Below are 23,757 nucleotides of genomic sequence, written 5' to 3' on the forward strand. Positions count from 1 at the left end.
GACCATGATGTTAGGAGTAAAAGGAAGAGGTACTTAAAGAAAAAAAACCCCAAACCACAACTCAAGAAATCCAGCCAGTAGCCTGAGGCAAACTGGCTTCTTCATGTAAAGAGAGCTGAATTATTTGCCATGCGGATTCAATAAAATTTTACTGCACCAAGCAGATGAAACTAAAATTGAGAAGAAATACCTGGATTTATTAGTGTTTATTATTAGTTTTCCACGTATTTATAGGAGAACTGGCATTTGTAAAAGATGGAATTAAGACTTCTCAGGTATTTGCCTAACCTGAATTTGCCTTGGAGATAAAGATTTCCATCTCTGAAGTGGGATTCCAGGACTTTCCACAAGCCTTATATGTACTTCAAAGCATCAAGGCAGGTTGCACACATCCTAAGCTGCTTTCATTCCTAAGTAGGTGACACATATTTGAGTTATTAGAAGTACTGCTTCAGTAGTGCAAAATAAAGGTACTTAAAAAAAAGTGGAAAAAAAAAAAAGGCCCTGCTGTTCTTTGATGAGAGCAGAAAATCCATTCCCAGAGTCACCATCACCTTTCCCCCTCCTCCAAATGCAATTTATTGCATTACAATGAAATAAGCAAAACAAAAAAAGCTCCATGGAAGATGTGAGCAGTGGGGACAATGGAAAACCCTGGAGTTCAGCATCATGAAATTGCTCATGGAAGGAGCTCGTGGTAGCAGTGAACCCAAATATTATTAACTCAGCTAGCCCAAGTGTCTGCAGCCAGGCAGCAATCAGGACACCCAACACTGGCAAGGAGGTTTCTCTTATCCTGGTGCAGAATCAGCACATTTATTAAAAACATCAAATCCAGCTCTTATCTACTTGTGTCTTAGAAGTAACTCTGCTGTATTTTCACTAAATATCAGCCTTCCACAAGGAACCCAGAGATTGATTTGATCCCTAGGTTACCCCCAGGGAGACTTGAAAGAGAAGCTTCTTTCCACAAGAGACACAACCAAGCTGTTCCTGCAAACACAGGGACAAAAAAATCACACGTTTTGTACTCATTCTGTGTCAATAAATTTCAGATGAGAGCTGATTCTCATGGGAAAATTACTTGCTTTAAGCAATGCCTGGAGCTCTGTGGTTTTATTTTTCATTTTTGTACAATTCACAGGGAATTTTCCTTAGGAAGGAAGCAGACACAATTACTGCCATCCTGAAATTCAAAGTCCTTCTTTGGCATCAGCCAGAGCAGGGCACTCAGCTGGCCAGACTAAATCCCTGCAGCATGCCCTGCTTGGAGCTGGACTCTGCAAACGAGGAAGCAACCCCATGCTGAAATAAATGAGGACTCAGCAAGATGTAACTTCAGCAAAATTGCTTCTATTGCCAGGCACTTCCAGACTGCAGGGGTTTGGGGCTGGATTTTAAAAACATCTTTTACACCCAAAAGTGGTGTCTGAATACACCCCTCCTCTGAAACAGGTACTGCAAAGGATAATCAGGTTTACCAAAAATGTAAAGCTGGTCCTGACAGAGCTCCTCCTCTCAGTAATCCTCAGAATTCCCTGCAGGCATCAGCCTCTCAGAATTCAGGCCATGCTATACAGTTCATCCTTTCTTACTGGTGTTTTTAAAAGCTATTTGGAAATGTTGATGAGGATTACTTTGGCAGTTGGCAGAAGTTCTGCAGTCCATTTTACTTGAAATTTTACTGTTTTATTAAAGGCTGAGAACCCAGACATTTCTTTATTAGTCAGTCCACATGCATTTATTAATATAAGTCTTTAGAATCAGCCTACAATGATTTTTATAATTATAATATCATTTTAAAAATGATTCCCGTTTTATGGCTAGAAAAACTGGATTAAGAATTTATCCTAACTCACAGGCAGTCAGCATCAGCAGAAACAACACCAGGAATTCAGGATCTTTAGACTCAGCTGTGGATCAAAAGAGGAATTCACCAGTTCTGTGGAACAAACTTCTAGGACACACATTCTGCTGACTATGAAAGGCTATTTTATTCTGAAGAACTAAAAAGAATAGATAGGTTGATTTGAGCAATGATGAGCAATATTATTTCACAGTCAAGAAACCTAGGAGTTGCACTATTAAATAAATAAAAATTATTAGGATATCTGCAGAAAAGAAATTACACAGGAAAATCCCTGCTGGGGGATGGAAAGCATCTGTACCCCACATATAATTGTTATACAATTTAAGTTTTGGTGCACATGTCTGTGTGTCAGGACTCAGCAGGACACTCAAATTAAAGCAGAGTCATGCACAAGATGCTTTGGGAAAAGAAATGAAGTAAAGAATTACGAAAACTCATTACTGAATCTGGAGAGAAATGTGCCAGATGGCAGCTTCACCAGGAGCTGGGAATGCCCAGCAGTCCTGAAGGATGAGGCCAAAGTCCCAGCTCTGCAGCTAAGGCCCTCAAAGGACACAGGTGTGACTTTGGTGGGTCAAACCCCACATCTCCAGTGCCATTTTCCTGTAATTCAGTTACTTTTCGTTACATCCAAAGGTCAGACTATTCCAGGAGCTTTGTTACACACACTCATGAATTCAAAGCACGATTTTCTTTCTTTTTTTTCTTTTTTTTTGTGTAAAATCTGCATCATGCTTCTACTATTTTCCTTCTAATCAACTTCTGCTATTTTCAGACAAACTATCAAGTGGAACATAGAAATATCTAACAAGTTCAGTAAACTGTAAAGCATTTTCTAGTGGCACGTAGGAAGCTGTATGGCAGGATAGACAGCTGGGCTAAAATAGAATTCTTTTCTGCCTTTCACATCAATTAACTTTAAACAACAATTTTTAGGCTTGACAGATGCTTCCATATGACTCATCTTGATTTCTTAACTGATATTAGGAATCAAACCAGGGAAGCTGATAGTCCAAATACAGTAATTGGTAATGTGGAGATAGATGGCAGAGAGAAAAATCAATTTGGAAATAAGATCAGGCTAAAAAATAAAAACAAAGTATTAATCTTTTGGTCACCTTTAAGAGCTTTCCTCAGGCATCTGCTCCTGTTATCTCAGTAGAATTTCTGTATCTATCCATTCTCTCTTTGCTTTAATTCCTATTACCTTGGGTTTGGTGTATTTGAGGCTCTCAGTGCAACCTTCCTCCACCACTCCCCCAAGCAGTCACTCACTGGATTCTTGCTGGTACAAAGCTTAGCTTTAATTAGAATAGGATGAAAAAGCCCACAAAAAAAACCAACCAAGCCAGATCACCTGCTTCCACTCAAACACAACGCAGATTAAAAAAATACCCATTTCCCAAAACCTCATCTCCAAGGCTCCTCTTGCTTTTGCTGTCCAAAAAGAATCAATTATAAACCCGACCCCAGACACTTCAGTTTCCTCTGGTCTACCCCAGCAGACACTTTCCAATCTCATTTGCAGCTGAATTTTCGTGGTTTGCTGGTAGAGGACCAGGAGACAAGACATCACTTGGAAATTTTCATGTCCAGACAGCAGGGCAGATTCTGCTGGTTTTAGTCATGCCTCAAGAAAGATGGGTTTAGTGCTATTATTATTTTTCACATTTAAATAGTGAAGAAAATGGTACTATAATAAAACAGCTAGGGAGCTGTAGAATCAAAGTGATCTTGCAAGGAGTTAAAAATGCTGTTAAATTTTAGACACAGAACTAGACAGAAATGATACAGACCTTCCCAAGGTCACTCATTCAGTCGCTCTTTTGGGCTGAAGCTTGCTTTGCATTTTTGTTTTAATGATTCTTCTGTAGAACTCTTCAACATCAAAAGAGCACTTTCAGTATGGCATCAGATGAGAATTTTCTTTCCAGGGGATACAGCTCTACCTCTCCTCTATAAGCAACTATTGCACAGCCAGCTCCTCTCCTTCCCCCCATGGTGTCAGATGCAAACAGATAATGGAAACTCCCTTGACTTCCCAAAGACAAAGTTTATCTGTGGTTACAGTGGTAAGTGAGCAGCTCACATTTTTATGTTAAGGCTTTTCTTGCTTATTTCCTTCATGTGTTTTCAAGGATTCCTTACAATTGGTATTTATTAAGTAGCACACAAATGTACTGAAGGGTTCCAAGGATCAGAGATGGCCCAGGCAAGGACAGGTCCAGGCAGCCACACGTGACAGGTTTCCAGCCATCAAGTCAGCCTCCAAAACCATCCCAAAAAGGCTGCCAGAGACCAGGCCAGCAACTGCAAAACTCCATGTCTCAGCACCACTCAAAATAAAATCCTCTTCCCACAGCAACCATTAGAGTCATTGATGACTTTTACAGGCATGGAGAGCACTGCAAAACCTCCTGCCCACCCTCCTCCACAGAAGCTCTCCCTGGAGTTTTGGATTTGTCAGCCTTTCACTCATCATTAGATCACATGAAAAAAATGCAGAAATCACAATAAAATCCTCATGTGTGCACATGGATAAGGAATTGGTTCAGCTGCATTTCCCTTGTCCTTGTTCCATGCTGCTGGCCATTTATGAGACAGGAAAACACAGATATCATTGCTGTCATCCAGCACAGTCACTGATGCTGGAGAGCTGAGCCAAAGCTGTGCTGGGTGATGTCTGGGAACATGCTTGTCCTGTATTTGAATTGCTGTTTGTACATGGATTCTCCATCTCCTCCTCCTTCCTCACACTGATTATCTAACCAGTCACCATTACAGAGGTCAGAAGAGAAATGCTGCTACCTCCTTATGACCCCTGATCTTACAAGTGAGAGGACAAACACAAAAACCCCAACCCAGCTGTAATTTTCTACATGATGTGGCAATTCTGAATCACAAACATCATGTTACTGAAGGATGCACAGGAGGATTCAGGAAGGCTAAAAATGATGCATTGACTCCAAACTCCCTTTTTGAAGTTACAACCATGTTATAATCGTGAAGAATTAGGTCACTCTGGGCTTTCCCCAATATGACTCTGTCCTGAATAGATGGGTTTAATTCATGTTCAGTACATTCAGGTTGAGAACAAAAATGTTTTAGAGACATTTCAGGGCAGCTATTGCTCATTAATCCACGTTCTTTGAACTACTGTCCCAGTGAATACAGCACAAAACAAGTGACACATTCGGCCACTTCATGTTTTGCCAACCCACAAGAAGGAAGAGAAGAAGGTTTCATTTCAGATAGAGCAAGAGCTATATAATTGCTGAAGAAATTAAGAATAATTACAAGTGGTTTGCCTGATAATTACCTGCCATTACGTTTTTCTGTAGCATAGAGGGTAGACACAACTACAAGAAAGAAAAGGAACAATAATGTTTTTTTTGGAACAGCAGAGATGCACAGCATGTGGCTACATGGTCATCCTGCCTGGTACAGAGAGTGGCAGCTCCCCTGTCCCTCAGAGCACAGAAGGATGATACCAAAGGCAATGCATTCCATGGAATTCCACTTGATTCCACCCTCAGCTTCAGCACAGAATCATCATACCCCCTCAGCCATGCAATCTTCCCATGCCTTAGTTTTTCCATTTGTAAAAATGGGATAATAATTGCTTGCTAAATAGGATATTTATGAAGATGGACTCATTCGTTTGCCTTGGAGAGGAACCCCACAGGAAAAAAAAAGCAAAAATTAGATAAATCAACATCTGTCACGCAGCACGCAAGCGAGCAGCCTCTCAGATTGCCACACGCTGGGATGTTTCCCTGACTCCCGTTTTCCATCCATCACAGTGCAGAGAAATAATTGAGATCTGGAAGCTATCCCTTAAGGAGATATTTATCTCCCATTAAAGAGCAAAATAGCTCACTTGAAGTTCATAAACTGGGAACTTCTGAGCGTTTATGAGAGACAGCATGAACTTCTGACAGAAAGGGCTCTTTGCAAAGATGAGGACGTAACTCCAAAGCTGCAGGAGAAACCAGAGGACTTCTGCATTTTAAAAATATTCATAACCAACAGGAACACAACAGACCTAAGCAACAGTTTGCAGCTGTGACTGGGGGCCGCTGGTGGGCTGAATGACCCACCTTGGAGGGCTACACAGTGAAATTGAATTAAATTAAATGTAGAACTGCACAAGAAATGGAAGGGGTAGCACACCCATGTGCATGTTAGGGTGAGGAATTTCTGTGGTAGTTACAGAAATTGTGCAGAAAAAACACTGAGTAAATCAGGTATCCCCTCTCCTGCCAAGGTTACAGCGGCAAAGAACACTTGAATTTAGAAAGAAACATGCAAACCAGAAAGGATCAGTAGGGGATTTCTAGAACTGTACAGAAGAGAAAAAGGTAGAGAATCCCTGTTTTCCAACCAGTTCTACCACTAATCCTTCACTGCTACACACACAGGGCTTAATTAACATCTCTCCAACTTTGCCATATTACCTGCTCTATAAATGCTGTTATTATTACAATTGTCTCTATGACCAATCTTCATCCCCAGTACAATTTTAAAGACAACAGTCAAGGTGTTGTAATGAAAGGGTCCTGCTGAGAACCTGACCAGCCCTGGCTGGAAGAGGTACCTGCTGGAGTGCCCCCAGTGCTCTCCTGCTCCCACGGGCATGAGCTGCCAAAGCTCCTGGCTCAGCAGCCCGTTCCCTTCTGCCCTTCCTTCACTGGACTGTGAGCACACGCAGCAGCAGAGCAAACTCTGCTCGTGCTCCTGCTTCGGTTCACTGTCGGGGAACAACCGTAAATTGCCAGAGGAAAAAGCAGGAACAGAAACAGCTTCACCCCTTCTGTCACTAAATCAATGTAGCTGAGCAGCAGCAACAGTAGCCAGCTCTCACAGGGGGATTTTTTTCTGTGGTTGTAATGGCTTTTAGACCACCCCCAGCCCGTTTTCAGCTAACACAGCCGTATTTATCCTATTTTTGATTAATTCAATTTAGTTTTACATTGAGATACTATGAAAAAAGTGTTGTTGAGCAAAGCATGTTCATTCACTCTACAAATACATTACTGGCCCAAGAATCCTTCTAGAGATAATACAGTTCTCATCATAAAAGAAATAAAAGATAATAAAATACTTACAGTAAAAGCTTGTCCTCTTTTCTGCGTTAAAAAGAAAAGTGTCTCCCACTAGCTTCTGACAGCATGTGCAAACCAGACTGAAAATTTAGGGCTTGAGTGCTTCCCTGAGAGGAAAACCACATTGCAGAGAGACACAGAGAGCTGCTTGAGAAATGATTCACACACGGAAGCGAGCTGGCTCCACCGGCGCCTCGGCGTTCAGCACACACACAGGCACTCGCTTACTCAGGGGAATGACAAATATTATATTTTCATCAAAGCAAGGAGGATTCATGCAAGAAAGCAATTTGTAGCCTAGGTCCAAAGCAACGAGATGCTTCAATGCTTAAAGCAGACGAAGAGTTTCTTGCAGGGTCCCATCGTCCCCAACTGCAGGACTGGACACTGGGCAGAGCATAAACCACAAACTGGTCTGGATGATCCAATTAAGCAAAAACATGCAGCACAAACCACAGAGAAAGGGCAAGGAGGTGCCATAGAAAAAGGCATTTTCAGAGGAAAACACAGAAGCAGCTTTCAGAAGCTTTTCTATTCCACAATAATACATCCCCCAGAGTGCCAGCAATCACAGCCAGGACACCTCATGCAATTTCCCTTGCCTTCATCATTGCTTCAACGAAGTGGAAAAGTGGGTGTAGGGAAGGAAGGTGCACTAAGACAGAAGCTTTTACAAAACTAACCAGAATCAGTCCTGAGTGACTCGAGCTGCCCAAGAAGGGTCAATCTGTTCTTTATTTAGAAAAGAGCAAATAAAGGGCAAGAGCAAGCAAGTGCTTGAGAACGTTAACCTCTTCCTTAAGATTTTTGAAAAGAATTTCAAGACTGAAAACAGGAAGAAAAAGGCCAGAGGTCTTAACAGAGTTAAAGCAAGCAGAGATACTATCAAGTTGAAGGAGACAGAGGGGATGAAAAGACATCAAATCCAAATTTCAAACAGAAAACTAGCATGTTTAAAACAGGGGGTTTTGTCCAATTCTGTCTAGAGAAGGTCTGACCACCCTCTGGTCTCCCTGACCAAAGAATTCCTACAGATCAGGAATTCTCTCTCAACAGTGTGAACCTGGTATTTAAGTAATGTTGATACTACAGTAGATGTTTCTAGTAGATGTTGATGGATCTGAATAGTCCAACCTTACTGCACCCTCCTTACTCGAGGTGCAAAAGGGGCCTGAAGGAAGCTGATGTTATACCAAGAGTAAATTGATGTTTTAGCTCAGTGTTGGCACCACTACTGTTATCATAGAGTAACCAAACCTTAAAAACAGATTGAGTCCAAGCCAAATCTCCTCTGAAGATTAGGGATTTGGGATCCAACTTTCTGATATTCTTAAGAGTAACGAGCTCTTGCCTTATCTTAAAATGCCAGAACAAGACAAAAGAGCACACCATGACTTATTTGGCACAGGATAAAGCTCTGTGTTTGGCAGGTCTCAAGCAGACATTAGTTCTAAGTCCCTAAATTCAGTCAGGTGCTATTCCAGCTTTGCCAACATCCACAATGTACCAACCCTTCCATCCAGCCCATTTTGACAGTCTCTTGAATACCCAAGATCAGGCTGTGTGACCACAGGTAGAACTTGGCCATTCTGTATTTTTACAGAACATTCAGAGTTCTTGAGATTATTCACAGCTCAGATAAGGAGGAAGTTGCTGTAGATACTTGATTTGAATGCAGAGTTCCTCCTCCCTGAGGAAGTGACCCCACACGTGATGCAGGCAGGGGCAACGAGGTCACTTGGGTTCCCAGGGGAGGGACTGCAGCTCACCCCTCTGCTCATGGGCCACCTTCACAACTGAACAGATGCAGCTCAAAAACCCCAGCTCAGGGCAAACAGCTGCAGGTACCCGGACCCTGAGCTCACCAGTGAGAGGGACATCAGGCGCAGACACCTTGCTGAGAAGATTCTTTGGCTGAAGAAAACAAACCCTTTTTGGAGAGCAGTGTTCTGCCCCTCTGCCACAGCTGGTGAGTTTGTTTGGGCTCAGAGGGAGAGCAGTGTTGGCAGCTTGATAGGTTTTCCTATCCTCCAGCCAAGAGAAATACAGAAGTGAGATGAGGGAGTGGGGAGGCAACATGAGCTCCTGTATTGCACTCTAAAATATCTTTGGGATACATTTGATAAATATAACTTGACCAAAACCTAAAAATGAAATGCTTGGCTATAAGGAGGCAGTCACAACATTTACATACTTCAGCTTGGGGAGACAGCCTGGAATAGTGGTGGAGAATTTCCCCAAATCCAAGGAGACCAGACAGTATATTTGTTTACTTAGAGGTTTTCTGGTAGCCTTTATGGCTATAATTACCTGATCTCTTTACTTAGACCAAAGAGTTATTCAGCATAAAACTTTCTGAATTGATAAATTGCCTTTCTGTTAAATGAAAAAACAGCCCAGAAACAAACAGCTCAAATGAGTTGGCCAGGCTGAAAGAAAGCCAGGGCCTTAACCATAATTACTTTCACACAGCCAGGGTGAGAAAACAATTTCAAGTAGCAATATAAACTTTTTTCAAGTATCTGCCAGGTTCTCACCCAGCTGGTAAAATCGGTTGACAGACAAAATAACACTGAACATATTGCCTGCATTCTGCTCAATGCACTTGCTCCCACAACTTCCCTACAAGGTATGAGAGAATAAGATCAAACCTCACCATTAATACACCTTTAAAATACTGCATTTGAGGAATTTAAAGGCTTTCTGCTGCATTAATGGTCCGATTCTACAAGAACAAGTATGGATGAGGACTTAATGAAACAGGCAAAGGGCAGAATTTTGGGTGGCACAGCTCATTTGAGAAGCAAATCCATAGTGTGGAAAAAAGCTTACACAAGGAACAAGGTTTAAAATATCTTTGCATTTACAGATATTTATGCCATATTTAACTGCTTTTGTGCATGAAACAATCATAATTACAAAGGAGAGAAATTCCATAAACAAGGCTATTATGTCAATAACAATGTCTTTTTAAAGCAAGTCTCTAATTCAGCTGTAAGGCTTGGGACTTTGCTGTCTGGAGTTGGAAAACCAAAAGCAATTACAAAGGCAAGCCTGCATCAGACAGTGGATATTAGTGGAGTCAGGCCATGGCTTTGGGACAGCATTTGCTCTGTGCTTTTTCCCTTTTGGACATAACTGATCCAAACTTCTTTATTTTCTCAGTTGCAGTGCAGATGTCAGGAAGTTCACGCTGCTGCTGGACGTTTGCAGAGTGAATCATGGGGCACCACTTTCCATTTTGACAAAAACAACTGCTGCTCAGTCAACAAGATGCTGCTGATCAAATGGGTGGATGGAACTCCTGCAACTGCTGCCAAAAGGCTCCACCAGCACAAGCAAGCTGTGTGAGCTGGCTTGGAGAACTGGGATTTATTTTTCCTTCCCTGTTCTTAAGAGACTACTCACAATTCTGTGTTCCTGCTCAACACCTGAGGGGCTCAGCCTGTGGCTACCAGCTTTGACCTGCAAGTGGGGAAAATGTTTGTTGCTGGAAGAGACTAGAATATTTTAAATTGAGTGGTAAAAGGCACGTTTTATGGAACATGGAGTGCTATAGGAGACAAGAAAAACAACTTCCTCTGGTGCCTATTGCCAAAATTTCAGAAGACCAGACAACAACTTGAGAATTTCCAAGGGAACAGCCACTGAGTCAGTCAAAAATAGAATGAGGAAACTGCCTGTTTCAAAAGTAAGTCTGTAAGATGTGCCAGCATTTTTCAGTATTTCTGTAATTTCTGAGTAGAACACTCAAGAGTTAACACACATTTATCTAACAAAAAAAAAAAAAAGCCAACCCACAGAAAAAGGCAAAATGAGAAAGGAAATCTGTGTAGCAAAGAAACACTCACCATATTTCATATACTTAAAATAAAAATCACTGATCACTTTTGCACACATTTATGCAAAGTTTATTATTCTTTGCAATTTTCAAACATCTCTACTTCCTTAGGCATCATCAACAACTAAGGACAGCTTTCCTGCAGTCAGCCTGTTATTCAAAATGTGGATAATTCTGAACATGCAAAAAAGGCAATACTGGGTGCTCTTCCCTGAAACAGGATGGTAAGGCTTACACTGTTCTTTTTTTACCAACTGATTTTTTTTAAAATTTTCAATAATTAAAAGCAAGAAAGGCTTAAGGGAAAGGGAGTAACTTTTTATTTTATTATTCCTAGCTGTTAGTTTTCTGCTATATAGGTTATAATGTGGCACTCATTAACAATTCATAGATAATTACCATATTCAAGCAGCACAGCAAGTTTTTACTACCTACCCCGGCAAAATCCTGCACAACCTACTTGCTCCCTTTACTTATTGTCCCAGAGGGATCTCACGCTGGAAGAGCTGGCATTTTATCACCTAACGGGAGAGGAATTCCAACAGGTTAGAAACGCCAAGGAGCCCGGAACAGAAAACCATTCCATTAAATCACTGACAATGCAGAGCTGCACAGCAAAACGAAGCTCTGGATATGTGTGTTTTGGAATTAAAAACCCCGACGGGATTCTGGAGCAGCGTCCCACTGCTTTGAGCTTCTCGGTGCGATTCAGGGGGATGCAAATGAGAGACCCGAGGTATCGCCTTTGTCTCCCAGGGATTCTGGCTGGAAGTGCGGACAGCCGGAACGGGAGCGGAGCTGCGGGATCCCCCCCGACCCACGGGGAGCCCAGCGGGAACCAACCCAGGACAAATCCACAGAGGGAACTCAGGAACACGAGGAGCTCAAGTCCCAGGAGAGGAACGAGCCCTCGAATGTAGATCAGGATTGCAGAAAAAAGGCTCTTGGCAAGATTTGATTCCCCACACAGCAATGCCTTGGAGTGCCCACCTCGTGTTTCCTCTCTGCATCTTTTACAGACACTCGATCAGTAGTGGTTGATCATTGCAGTAGCTTAATAACTCATCTATTTTACAGGTCAGGAAATTAAAACACCTGAATTACTGAATAAATATTACAAATTATCAAGGGTCTACAGTGCTCATCTATTTTAACTCTCCTATAAATCAGCAGTTTTGACAGACATGCTGTTATACAGAAGCACAGCATAGAAATTTGGCTTTGATGATGTAATCAAATTCAGAAAAAAGGGAGAATCTAAATTAAAGTTCAACAACTCCTTTCTTCTAGACAGCTTGTAGGAACAAATATGTTTGCTACTGCTTAAACTTTTAAATCAGCTTAGCAGGCTTGAGAAATTGAACCAAGCAGCTGAAATTTGAAGTGCCCAAACACTGAGACCCTCCCAGCATTAACCACAATGCTACAGAAGAACCATTAACAAGTTGTGGTATAATGCAGGCAAATTCCATTCTGAGAGCCAGGTTCTGCTTTCAAGACTCCTGAGGAAATTATTTCCTTGGATCTCTTAGCTGACAATCATAATCACTTCAGATTTTAAATCCTTGGTGCAAATCTGGCACTCAATAAACCTTATAACTAAAATTAATTAGAAGCAAACTTAAACTCAGCAAAAAAAGACCTTGGCATGTGGCTCACGTTGCCTACGGGGCAGGTAAGGACAAATATCAACACTTCACCAGCATGAGCTCATCCTGCAGGCACAATCTTCCTGTCAAACGTGCTCAGTGCCACTCGTGCTGGCTCTGCTGTGCCAGCTGTCCCCCCACACAAAGTGGATGCAAACTGCTCCTCATTTTCTCGTGCAGCAAAGGCACACCAAACAGCTCACACCAGAGCAGAAGCCTCCCTTACCAAAAGCCCTAAATGCCCAGAAGCAGGAGGCACAGGCAATGAAGTGGGAAAGCAGCAGGAATAGGTGCTCAGTTTTCCATGTTCCTATAAAGGCAAGTGATAATTTAAAATCTCCAGCAGATCCTATAGTAGGAGGGCAATGAAGCAAGAGAACAGACTGCATGAAAAAGAAGTGCCCTGTGGAGTTTGTGACCTGTTTACCATAACTAAATAAATAAATGAAAGCAAAACAACCCCCTGAGGTGACAGTTTGCATGAGGGACATTAGTGACTCTGTCATGTGGAAGCCTATAGAAACAACTGTCATTACAGAGCAAGGGATTGATTTGGCACACAACAGGAACTCGGGAGAGAAAGCAGATGTGAAAGAAGAGGAGATTTGGAAATGAGGATAGCAGGGAAGTCACTCTGAATATTACCCAACTAACACCACTGCCCTGGTACACAGCAGCTGAAGGCCAAGAGGAAAATGGAGCAGTTTGAGAACACCATGAAATGAAGAGAGAACACACAAGCCAGGTCAATTCTTTCTACTCCACACTGAATCACTCAGCAACTCTTCCTGCTCCTGTGGCAGGTGGAATAGCACAATTTCACATCCTTCATTAGGGTTAATTAGTTCACTTGCTGACAGTGTTGAAAGAAAGGCCAAGTGTTGGCTCAGCCAGAGGGAGTGACAGCTTCAATTCCTGTAGGAGCCTGCTGTCCAAGGAAAGCCTGGGCTGCCTGTGGAACTGTCTTCTATTCCCTGATCTGAAGACAGGCTCCAGAATAAATCTTATTCCTTCCAGCTGCACTGCCATCCACTGCTATCAAAAATCAGGAATATGTTAGTTTGTCCTCTTTGATCTCATTCAAGCTGTGAAAACAACAGCCTAAGCATTTTGCCCTGTCGTATCTCGGGGAGCTGGAAACCTTTTACCAGCAAGAAATTCTTACAGCAGTTACCATGGTGACTCTGGTAATAGATATTTAAAGGCAGCTCACTCATAATCACATTCATTAGATATCAGGAGGCTTTAGTAAGAGAGGCACAAAAAGCTTGAAACCAGGGAGCCAACCAGGCTTGGTGATGGTATAAGAAATTTATGGGGAGGGATCTGCTTACCCCATCATTTAGCTGGACACAAAGGGCTCCTGTTCAAATCTAGAATGGCACTGAAGCTTGCAGAATAAGCTATTTTTAGTTTGTCAATTTAAAAATTGGTTATGAAAGCCTTATTTCAATCGTGGTACTTCAATAAATCCTTTCAGAGTGGACATTATCAGAAATATAAGAAATAGCTGTGCCACAGCTCCATCCCCCATTAGGGCCAGGCTGCTGGGAATCTCCTGGTCTGCCATCACCTGGAAACTCAAATCTGGATAAAGCTCTCTGAGTTGAAGAGGTTATACAAATGTTAAATAATTTATTTCTTTAGGTTTAAGTCCACAGCTTTTCAATCCACTGGAACACAACCCAGAGAATCTGCAGCAGCAGATCTCCAGATAGGGAGCCACTTCACCAGGCTGGCTAAGCCTGTGCAACAGTCATCAAACTGAGATCTCCTTTCTCTTTTTGCTGCATATTTCCATGACAACTTTCCTGCAGTATCAACTTCTTTCTATTGGAAAGGTCTCTCAAAGAGAATTTAGGCTTCTATAGCAACAGCTGAAAGCCCTGGGAGATGATGATGCTGAAACTTTTTTTAGACCACACAAATGTGTTTTAAATTTTATAGGTGAAAACAAAAATATGTGTAATATTGGGCAAACTGTGAAGAGGAGAAGGAGTACCTTGCTGAAGTGGAACAAACACAAAGAAACCAGCTTACTTTCAAAAGGGGTGCAGACTTTGAGATCTAAAACGTTAGGGAGAGCAGACAGGATCAAACACTCATCTTGAAAAGCCACATCCTGTTCCTTCTCTGAGTTACAGAGCACAGGCACAAGGAACAAGTCTGCTGATCCTAAAAGGAGATTTTTGTCCAAGATCTCTCTCTGCAGCCTATTTTATATTGACTTAAAGCAAAAAAAAAAAAAAAAATTGGAAAATCAGTGAGTCAGGATACCTTTTGAGTTTGAACTCCAACATACCAGCCACCTACATGTAATCTAACCTTTTTCTTAGCACTTTAGCTGTTTGCCATGGTAGTGACACAGTATTCTCCAACACTGAAAGCTACTTAGGAGAAAAAATAACCAAACAGCTGCGCTCTCAACCAAATTTGCTAAACTCATAAGCCAAGGAAAGTACAGAAGCTGAAGCAGCTTTCCTTCACTGAAATTAGATCTATTTCACAAAGCACTTCTCCAATGCACTTTCAAACCTAAAGTCTTTTAAAGAAAAAAAAAAAAAAAACCAACAAAACACTACATTCCCAAGGTCAATGAGAAGTAAGGATGAAGTGTAATGTATAGATGAGGATACCACAGGGTGGAAGCAAAGCCCAGCAGGTCCCAGCACCCTCCCTTTTGCAGCCACTGGAAACCTCTTTGTACACAACAGGTGAGATCAGCATGTGACCACCTGCAAAGCAGCCCCACTTTCTTCTGCTTGTGGTGATTAAAAGCTTTTCCTTTTTTCATTAAAATACCCATTCATTTATCTCCTCTTCTTCTCATTCACCCCTACATCATGACAGTTCTGATAAGGAAAAAAAAGTGCCCACAGGTAGGAATGAGTGAAAAAGAATGGATTTGAACTAATTCTTGTTGATTTCCACCTTCAGTCACTTCTTGTCTAGCTGAATAACTTCAGAAAGCACTCTGGAACTGGCATTTTGACAAAATAAAAGTTGAGGACTGTGAAAACTTATTTTAATTTTTTAATAGCACTGCTAGAGTCTGTTCAAAACCTGGGAACTCTACAACCAAGACATGCAAAGCCAGGATTTCTGACAAACCCCCCATTATTTGCAAGATTTACCCTGCCTGGAGAAGACTGAAGCGTGGGAGTCACTGAGTCACCGCAAAGGTCAAGCGAAACGCAATTTATTCGGTGTCACCGTGTGCTGCCCTCTGCTGAAACAGACACCGAGCTCCCCGGAGCAGCACAAAAGCTCGGGATCATCTGCGCCCGCTGCTGCCGTCACACTCACCCGAATCCAGAATGTTTCATTTCGTGGGACTAGGCAAGGTTAAAAATAACCTGAAATAAATTAATGGGTATCTCGCACTGGACTGAACAGCCCCAGGATAAAGGAGTGGCTTAGGGACAGCAGTGAGAGAGAAGGAAGAGGGTGGGGTGCTCCATCACTCTGCAGTGATGGAGATTCACAGGCTCGGAAAAAAGAAACAGCTGAAAGTTTAAATGAAACAACTTGTTTATCAAAGATGTTGAACTCTCATAGTCCCTCTCAAATCCTTAATCCTCCATCTGATTTCACCCACACGAAAAATCTGTTCAGGCAGATGAGATTATTCAAATACTCAGGCACCAGAATTTGTCAGTATGTAGAACGGAATGGGAAGAGGAGAAAACTATTAAATATCTAAGGGGAAAACAGCATCTAATTACACATTAATATCCATAAATAAGTATATTTTATAGAATCATATTTACAAAATTCTTGCTTAAATATTTTATTTACAAACAAATAGTAACCCAGCATTTTCTCCAAAACTCAGGGAAAGGGGGAGGAAAGCCAAAGCAGTATTTCAACTATACATATAAACTCTCAGTGCTGAAATTCCCCATCCAACAGAAATGGTTGTTTTCCCTTTAGGCCTTTGGAAATTAGGCTTTGCTCTGTGACTTCGAGATCAGCCCAGCAAGGTGATTTTGGCTCAAAAAGATTGACATCTTTAAGTTGAGGGTTCCTTAGGGAGCTCATCCTGCCAGCAACCTCCCCTACCTTGTCAAGATCCTGCTGTAGTAGATTTTAACCACGTGCTCTCTCATGAGATTTGACCTTAAAAAAACCCCAGTGGGAGGGGGGATACCCGCAAACAAACAAACAAAAATCCCAAACAAAAAATTCCATCATTTAAAAAACCCCAAGGACGAAAAAAAAAAAAAAAAGAAACAGGGAATAGCAGCGTGCAGGTGGGCCCTGCTGGTGCAGCCAGTAGAGGGCAGCGGGATTTAGAGGAAAGTTGTGGAACTTCGTCTAATGAAGTATTTGAAGCGATAAAATTGTCCATTTAAATCGTTATTTGAACCTACCTACACTGAGATATAAGCAGGACAGAGAAAAAAAGGACCAATATAGAAAAGAAATTTTATTACTTTAGGACATCTAAGAAGTCGTGTTTCAGGGTATCGGGAAGATTTCATACTAATGCATCATTTACCTAATTTTGAAAGTAATTTTCAATTACTGAAATACAGTAATTCCATGCATCCTATTGAGACCAAGACAACTATTTCTCATAGATTTTAAAACATATGGGTAACTTAAAATAAAAAAAAATATCAAATAAGAAGAAAGGTATTTTTAAGGCACACCTATTGTCACTCATGAAGATGAAAACTGGTTCTAATCCACAAGAACAAGACAATAAAACAGGTGAAGAAAAAGCAACGCAAGCAGGAAATACAGATTTTTTTTTTTTAATGCATCTTATTTACCAAAAGGAAAAACAACATTTCTCACCTTATCACCAAACAGAACAGCTCCCCAGAGCTAAGGTTCGTGCATGATTTCACCAGTTCGCATTTTGTGACGGAACACTGTGGATATTTTCAGAGCCCCTTTGAGCTACACATGTCCTGAAGCAACACCGCTGCCCCACGCCAGCGAGGGGACCGAGCTGTCCCCAGGGAGCAGCCGGGGATGTCCCGGTGCTCCGGCGTGCCCGTGGCACAGCGGGGGGACGCCTTTGCCAGGCTCGGGTGCCCTGGGCCGTGCAGCCCCGCCGGAGCCGCGGGCACCCCAAAGGCTGCGGGAGCCCTGAGAGCTCCGCGGGAGCCCTCAGAGCCCCCCGGGGGCCGCGGGAGCCCTCAGAGCCCCGCTGCCCTCAGAGCTCCCCGGGGGCCGCGGGAGCCCTCAGAGCCCCGCTGCCCTCAGAGCCCCCCGGGGGCCGCGGGAGCCCTCAGAGCCCCGCTGCCCTCAGAGCCCCGCTGCCCTCAGAGCCCCCCGGGGGCCGCGGGAGCCCAGCTGCCCTCAGAGCCCCCCGGGGGCCGCGGGATCCCCGCTGCCCTCGGAGCCCCGGCTCAGCTCCGGCGGGACGCTGCGGGCACGAGCGGCGCCCGCCCCGTACGGGACCTGTTGCCCTCAGGCACCGGCGCGGGGCCGGAGTCAGCGGCGGGGAGGATGCGGGGACACGGCGGCGACACCGCGACACCTCACCGGCTCCCCGCACCTCAGCCAGGGCACAGGGACTGGGTCCCGCACTGCGGCACCTCAGCGCTCCCCCAGCACGGGGATGCCCGGCGCGAGGCTGCCGGTTCTCCCCAGCCCAGGCCAGCCGGGGCCCCCGCGCTGCCCTCACCTCCCCGGGCTTACCTGCAGCCGCCGCCGCGCTCGGGGATGCTCCGCAGCCGGAGCTCTCACCTCACCTGCACCGGCCGCACCGGCCACCAGGGGGCCGCTGTGCGGCACTCCGGGTAATGTAGTCCCCTGGCTGCCCGGGACGGCCAATCCCCGCGGCGCAGAACGTGCCGGGAGTGGTAGTTCTTCCCGGAGGCGTCAGCGCGGGGCAGACTGGGAGGTGTAGTCAAAATGCGGGGGTGCGCAGCCGGCTTCTCCCCGCTGCGGAACTACAACTCCCGTGCGCCCCCGCCGCGGAGACTTGAGCGGGCCCGGACGCGGCGCCGAGCTCCCCGTGGGTGTGCAAGCCCATCATGGCGGCCCCGCCGCCCTCAGCGCCGGGAGAGCCGGCTCCGCCGCCGCCGCCGCAGCCGCTGCAGTACAGCCTGCTGCTGCAGTACCTCGTGGGCGACAAGCGGCAGCCCCGCGTCTGGGACCCCGCCGCCCTCGGCGGAATCCCGTGCCCGCCCAAGAGCGAGGAGCAGAAGATGGTGGAGCGGGTCATGGAGAGCTGCCCCTTCAAGGCGGCGCTGGCCTGCGTGGGAGGTGCGGCGGCTGTGGGGTCGTTCGGGGGTCCCTGTGGCTTCGGGAGAGGGGCGGATGGAGAAGAGGATGCAGTCCCCATGTTTGATTTTCCTCCTAAGCCTCCTCCAGTGCCTGTCACATGTCCCTGGGGGATCTGTGTCTGCCTTCCTTGCAGAGGCTCAGGTGCTCGTGGCCTTTCCTCACGCCGCACGGGCTGGCACAGGTGGCCACAGCACCGAGAGATCCCTGCCCTGTCACAGTGCAGCGCTCACGGACAGCGGGAGCAGAGCCGCTTCATTGCCTGCAGGGAATGTGCTGCTCCAACGCAGCCAAGTTAATTGAATTGTTTATCTTTCACAGGGTTTGTTCTGGGAGGTGCGTTTGGTATCTTCACAGCTGGCATTGACACCAACGTGGGGTTTGATCCCAAGGATCCCTATCGCACGCCCACGGCCAAAGAGGTGCTCAAGGACATGGGGCAGCGAGGCATCTCCTACGCCAAGAACTTTGCCATCGTGGGTGCCATGTTCTCCTGCACAGAATGCGTGGTGGAATCTGTGAGTAAGAGCCTCTCAACCATTAAGAAATGTTTTCTGGTACCCTTTAAAATCTTTTACTAGATCCAAATAAGTACATCTATCCTCTTTGCAATAGGGCAGTGGAATAGGCTGCTTTGTTATTTCTTGGACAACAGAGCTTTTCAGCTTTGAGATCTGTCTTCAGAGCTGCTGTTCTCTCACAGAATGAAGAACTCTATTGCAATAGCAAAGTCCTTTTTAGTTTAAGTCTTAAATGTATTGGCAAGCATAGGCATTACTTTTTAAAACCCTAGCTACAAGTGCTTGTGTAAAATGTCAGACTGTGAGTTGCAAAATGGTAATTTGAGTGTCTAAAAATTCCATATGCAGAAAGGGATCATTTGATGAAAGTTCTTGAGTAACAGGCTGGTTTTGCTCTGGCCCCTACAGTCAGACCTTGTGCAGCTCAGTGGTAACTATAACCTGTTTTTTTTTTAAATAGGAAAATTACCCTGTTATGAATTTGAGTCCTGCCTTTTAATTGAAAGGCACAATTACTTCTTAACTCATCTAGAAGAGAAGTGTATCTGCTTGCACAATGGAGCAGAGCAAAGAGATCTCTGCACTGGTGAAAATCCAGCGTGTCCTGGCTATGGAAATAGTCCACCTTAGTCAGAGGTGCTGTGACTCTCACCTGTGCCAAGGACCAGCTGCATGGCCAGGCTCAGGGCTCTCTCATGTGGTTATTGCACTTTTAGACTCAGGGCTGTGTTCTGTCCTGGCTCAGCTGAGGATCCTTCCCACAGCACTGCATTGCACCATATGGATTTGTCTCACCTCTCCCAGTTACCTTCTCCTTCCTCCCTTCCCTGCCCAAGTCTGGGAGTGCAGGGCCATCTGCTGAGAGCAGAGGGAAAAACATCCTCAGCTGAGAAGGGGATGGAAGGTCGTTTAACCTTTCTTGCAGTTAGCACAGATACTGAGTGTTTATTCCATATTTACCCGTTGGCTCTGATTTGTAATTCCACAGTATCGTGGGAAGTCAGACTGGAAGAACAGCGTTATCAGTGGCTGCATCACGGGAGGAGCCATCGGCTTCAGAGGTTGGTGGTGCCTGCTGGGAACTGTTTCTGTGATAAGATTGAATTTGGTCATGCAGCACACGATGTTCTCAGTGCAACACACACACCACAAACCTCTTTGCATGGGGCTGTGGTGAGGCCAGCGTGAGTGTGCTCCCGACTGACAGAGCTGTCAGCTCCAAGAATAAGTGTGGATAAGGAAGGGTTGGTCACAGAGGAAAATCAACAAAATTCACTTGAAAGAAAAGTCAGGAGATGGTGGTGGCTGTCCACACTCTTCTGTGGTGTCATGGGAGAGAGCCAAAAATACATACAGAAGCTCTTGTGTTAACTGAACTCTACACATCTGCCATTTCACTGTCTCTGCTACTCTCCTTTGAACTCTTTTCTTTTGTACCATGTGTAAAATGCTTTTCTCCTTTCTCATGTGTCAGTTCAAAAGGCAATTCTACTTATGTGTGAACGAGAAGTGGGGTTTTAGTCCAGCAGCATTAGTGGAGACTTTCCTTTAGTGGTAACATCTGGGAAAATGCCCAAGTAGGAGAGAGCTGTTCTGCTCATCAGAAATATCAAACTTCTCTCACTCTCCTTAAGAAAAAAACCAGTCCTGTTTTATGAAGCATAAATGAAAAGAAAGCTCTTGAAAGTGCTTCTAATTGAGCTTGTTGTGTTTGTTCTAGACCTAATCCTCTTAGACTCTGATTTGTAATTCCACAGTATCGTGGGAAGTCAGACTGGAAGAACAGCGTTATCAGTGGCTGCATCACGGGAGGAGCCATCGGCTTCAGAGGTTGGTGGTGCCTGCTGGGAACTGTTTCTGTGATAAGATTGAATTTGGTCATGCAGCACACGATGTTCTCAGTGCAACACACACACCACAAACCTCTTTGCATGGGGCTGTGGTGAGGCCAGCGTGAGAGTGTGCTCCCGACTGACAGAGCTGTCAGCTCCAAGAATAAGTGTGGATAAGGAAGGGTTGGTCACAGAGGAAAATCAACAAAATTCACTTGAAAGAAAAGTCAGGAGATGGTGGTGGCTGTCCACACTCTTCTGTGGTGTCATGGGAGAGAGCCAAAAATACATACAGAAGCTCTTGTGTTAACTGAGCTCTACACATCTGCCATTTCACTGTCTCTGCTACTCTCCTTTGAAATTAGAACTAAAGAACTCTTTTCTTTTGTACCATGTGTAAAATGCTTTTCTCCTTTCTCATGTGTCAGTTCAAAAGGCAATTCTACTTATGTGTGAACGAGAAGTGGGGTTTTAGCCCAGCAGCATTAGTGGAGACTTTCCTTTAGTGGTAACATCTGGGAAAATGCCCAAGTAGGAGAGAGCTGTTCTGCTCATCAGAAATATCAAACTTCTCTCACTCTCCTTAAGAAAAAAAACAGTCCTGTTTTATGAAGCATAAATGAAAAGAAAGCTCTTGAAAGTGCTTCTAATTGAGCAAGTTGTGTTTGTCCTAGACCTAATCCTCTTAGAGCTGTCAGAGCAGTGGCTGCTCTTCCTCTCCCTCCCTAGCCCCACCAAGGCACTTGCAGGGCTCAGATGAGAGCACAGTAAAGTCAGCAGTGGCCACTGGAGGCTTCTCTTCTGTCCCCTGGGTGAGCCTGAGGACTCAGCACTGAGAGCAAATCCTGCTGGCCCCGAGGGGCTGTACCGGCAGCGCCAGTGTCCCCTGGGAGGGCACTGCCAGCTTCCTGCTGCTGTGAGCTCTGAGCCAGTTACAGGGAATAAGAATATTTCCCCTACTTTGTCTCATGGTTTCCTTGCCTTGCAGCTGGGCTGAAGGCCGGGGTGATCGGCTGCGGAGGATTCGCCGCTTTCTCCGCTGCGGTCGATTACTACCTCCGCTAACAGCCGGGCACCTCGGGAGCAACATTCCCTGTTCCAGTGCTGCTGCTGAGAGCCTGCACCACGGCACAACCATCAGGCTTACCTTTCCACTGCCTCTGGAGTTGGGGTGGCGCTGGCCACTTTCTGAATGACTAACAGCAACCTGGCTGCGAGCCCTGGCGAGCTGCTCCAGGCAGGCTTGCGGGAGCATGGGAGGATGGAGCCAGACACACAGCAGCATCTCCAGGACAGATCAGCTGACTGTCAGTTTCCAGGAAACATGCCTGGACTCTGAGCTCTTTCGATCCTTTGGGCCTGATTTTGATTAAGTCTGCTGCTGGCATCAAAAGAAGGCAGGAGGACAATCTTTGAGGAGAAATGCAGCAATTTAGGTTACCACACATTTGAAGGTGCTGCAAGTGTTTTAAGAGTCACCAGTTTGCAGCTTGCTACTCTGTTGGGGAGAGGTAAGATCCTGTGGAGAAATAAGCTTGTTCCAGGCTTTTCTTAAAATACCATCTGAAGACAAACCACCATCTGTACAACTTGTCTTATTTCAAGTACAGAGATGAGCGCCAGATTTCTTTACCATGTTTTAAAGGGAAAAGCAGAAAGGAATCCTTAGCCTTAGAGCTGTGTGGTTACTGGCAGATGAACAAGACAGTTTAAGGGAAAAAAAGAGGTTGTTGCTGAAGTATAATTCTCTGTAGCCACTTGGCTAGCCTGATTTAACCTCACTGTGGGAGTACAATCTTGCTACTGCTTTAACTGCCCCAGGCTCACTCCATTAGTTCCAGCAGTTTGATAGTGAGACTTAGAAAGCAGAGCTGTGAGAATAAACCAGTGTTTGACAGATAACTGGGCACTCACTCAGCACACAGCCTGCTTCCCATCACATCCCTGTGCCACCTCCAAGTGCCCCAGTGTTAATTACACAGGGGGAAGTGAGTGTTTTTTCTGCCCAAAATTGGTGCTGAAATCAAAACATCTGTTTGTTAGCTCAAGGAGCTGCTGCATCTTTGATTGGTGTTCTATCTGTCCTCCTGCTGTTCTGACCAACCTCTGTTCTCAGACCTCAGAGGGTCATTTTTAACCTTTATTGAGCCCCTCCATAAAGGCAAACACTCCCTCTAATCTTTTTGAGGCAGTGGCATTTCAGATGCAGTGCACACAACTAATAGGGATTCTCCCACCCACTTCCCCTCCTTTGCATCTGCAGTTGGACATCTCAGAACAGTGACAGCCCTTAGAAGACCAACAATGTGTTTTGGCTGGTACAGCGGTCAGTGGTCAGTTTGGAGGCACATTGGCTCCCATTCCCACATGGAAAGAAGTGGGGAGACAGCAAGCACCATGTGATCTATCAGATGAGGTTTCCAGATCTCCTGATGTCCCTCGCTGTGCCTGTTCAGTATCCTCAGGCCAGAAGCTGTGCAAGTCAGCTGAATTTTAAGCTTGAGTAATTCTAGGCTGATTAAACAGCCTGGCTCCAGACAGTCCAGGTTTTTTTCCTCCAAAATGCAAGGATGTAGCCCAAACCATAAGAAGTCTCTTCAAAGGTTGCCTAGCACAATGCCTGTGCTTATACCACTAGCTTGAAGTGCAACTAGCAAGCATTGCACGACAGAAAGAAGAAGCTGTGATGCCAAAGT

The 23,757-nt window shown here is 44.8% G+C and overlaps 2 protein-coding genes across 6 annotated transcripts in view; one reads left to right on the plus strand and one right to left on the minus strand.

Annotated features, from left to right (window-relative positions):
• SPECC1 (sperm antigen with calponin homology and coiled-coil domains 1) overlaps positions 1-17,367 on the minus strand; it is an 86,021-nt gene extending 68,654 nt beyond the window's left edge. The window contains exon 1 of one of the 2 annotated variants that reach the window (XM_041423186.1): positions 17,269-17,367. The gene's annotated coding sequence lies outside the window, so the exon portion shown is untranslated. Of the gene's footprint in view, positions 1-6,978; positions 7,074-17,268 lie in introns of those variants that run through there. The other variant, XM_041423185.1, reaches the window with a different exon arrangement.
• A 1,039-nt stretch (positions 17,368-18,406) lies between these two features.
• On the plus strand, positions 18,407-22,635 carry TIMM22 (translocase of inner mitochondrial membrane 22). Of its 4 annotated transcripts, XR_005953993.1 has the most exons (5): positions 18,408-18,690; positions 19,030-19,226; positions 20,218-20,290; positions 22,050-22,241; positions 22,279-22,635. XR_005953993.1 is itself a non-coding variant. In XM_041422830.1 (4 exons), exons 1-4 carry the CDS (start codon positions 18,459-18,461, stop codon positions 22,124-22,126), a joined length of 579 nt encoding a protein of 192 aa, XP_041278764.1. In that variant the 5' UTR covers positions 18,407-18,458; the 3' UTR covers positions 22,127-22,635. The 4 variants fall into 4 exon arrangements, 3 of the variants coding, with proteins under 3 accessions (XP_041278764.1, XP_041278762.1, XP_041278763.1); XM_041422830.1 differs by lacking the exon at positions 20,218-20,290 and adding an exon at positions 20,987-21,059 and having other exon boundaries at positions 18,407-18,690; positions 22,050-22,635; XM_041422829.1 differs by having other exon boundaries at positions 22,050-22,635.
• Positions 22,636-23,757: the final 1,122 nt, after the last annotated feature.

Source organism: Onychostruthus taczanowskii, unplaced genomic scaffold, assembly GCF_017590055.1.
Source record: "Onychostruthus taczanowskii isolate IOZ18803 unplaced genomic scaffold, ASM1759005v1 scaffold75, whole genome shotgun sequence".
In the NCBI taxonomy this organism is placed as follows: Eukaryota; Metazoa; Chordata; class Aves; order Passeriformes; family Passeridae; genus Onychostruthus; species Onychostruthus taczanowskii.

Excerpts from the sequence above, each read along its gene's own strand:
- TIMM22 (XM_041422828.1), top strand. The coding sequence starts at position 18,459 with ATGGCGGCCCCGCCGCCCTCAGCGCCGGGAGAGCCGGCTCCGCCGCCG. Across the intron at positions 18,691-19,029 it reads GGCGCTGGCCTGCGTGGGAG|GGTTTGTTCTGGGAGGTGCG; the intron begins GTGCGGCGGCTG and ends TATCTTTCACAG. Across the intron at positions 19,227-20,217 it reads CAGAATGCGTGGTGGAATCT|TATCGTGGGAAGTCAGACTG; the intron begins GTGAGTAAGAGC and ends GTAATTCCACAG.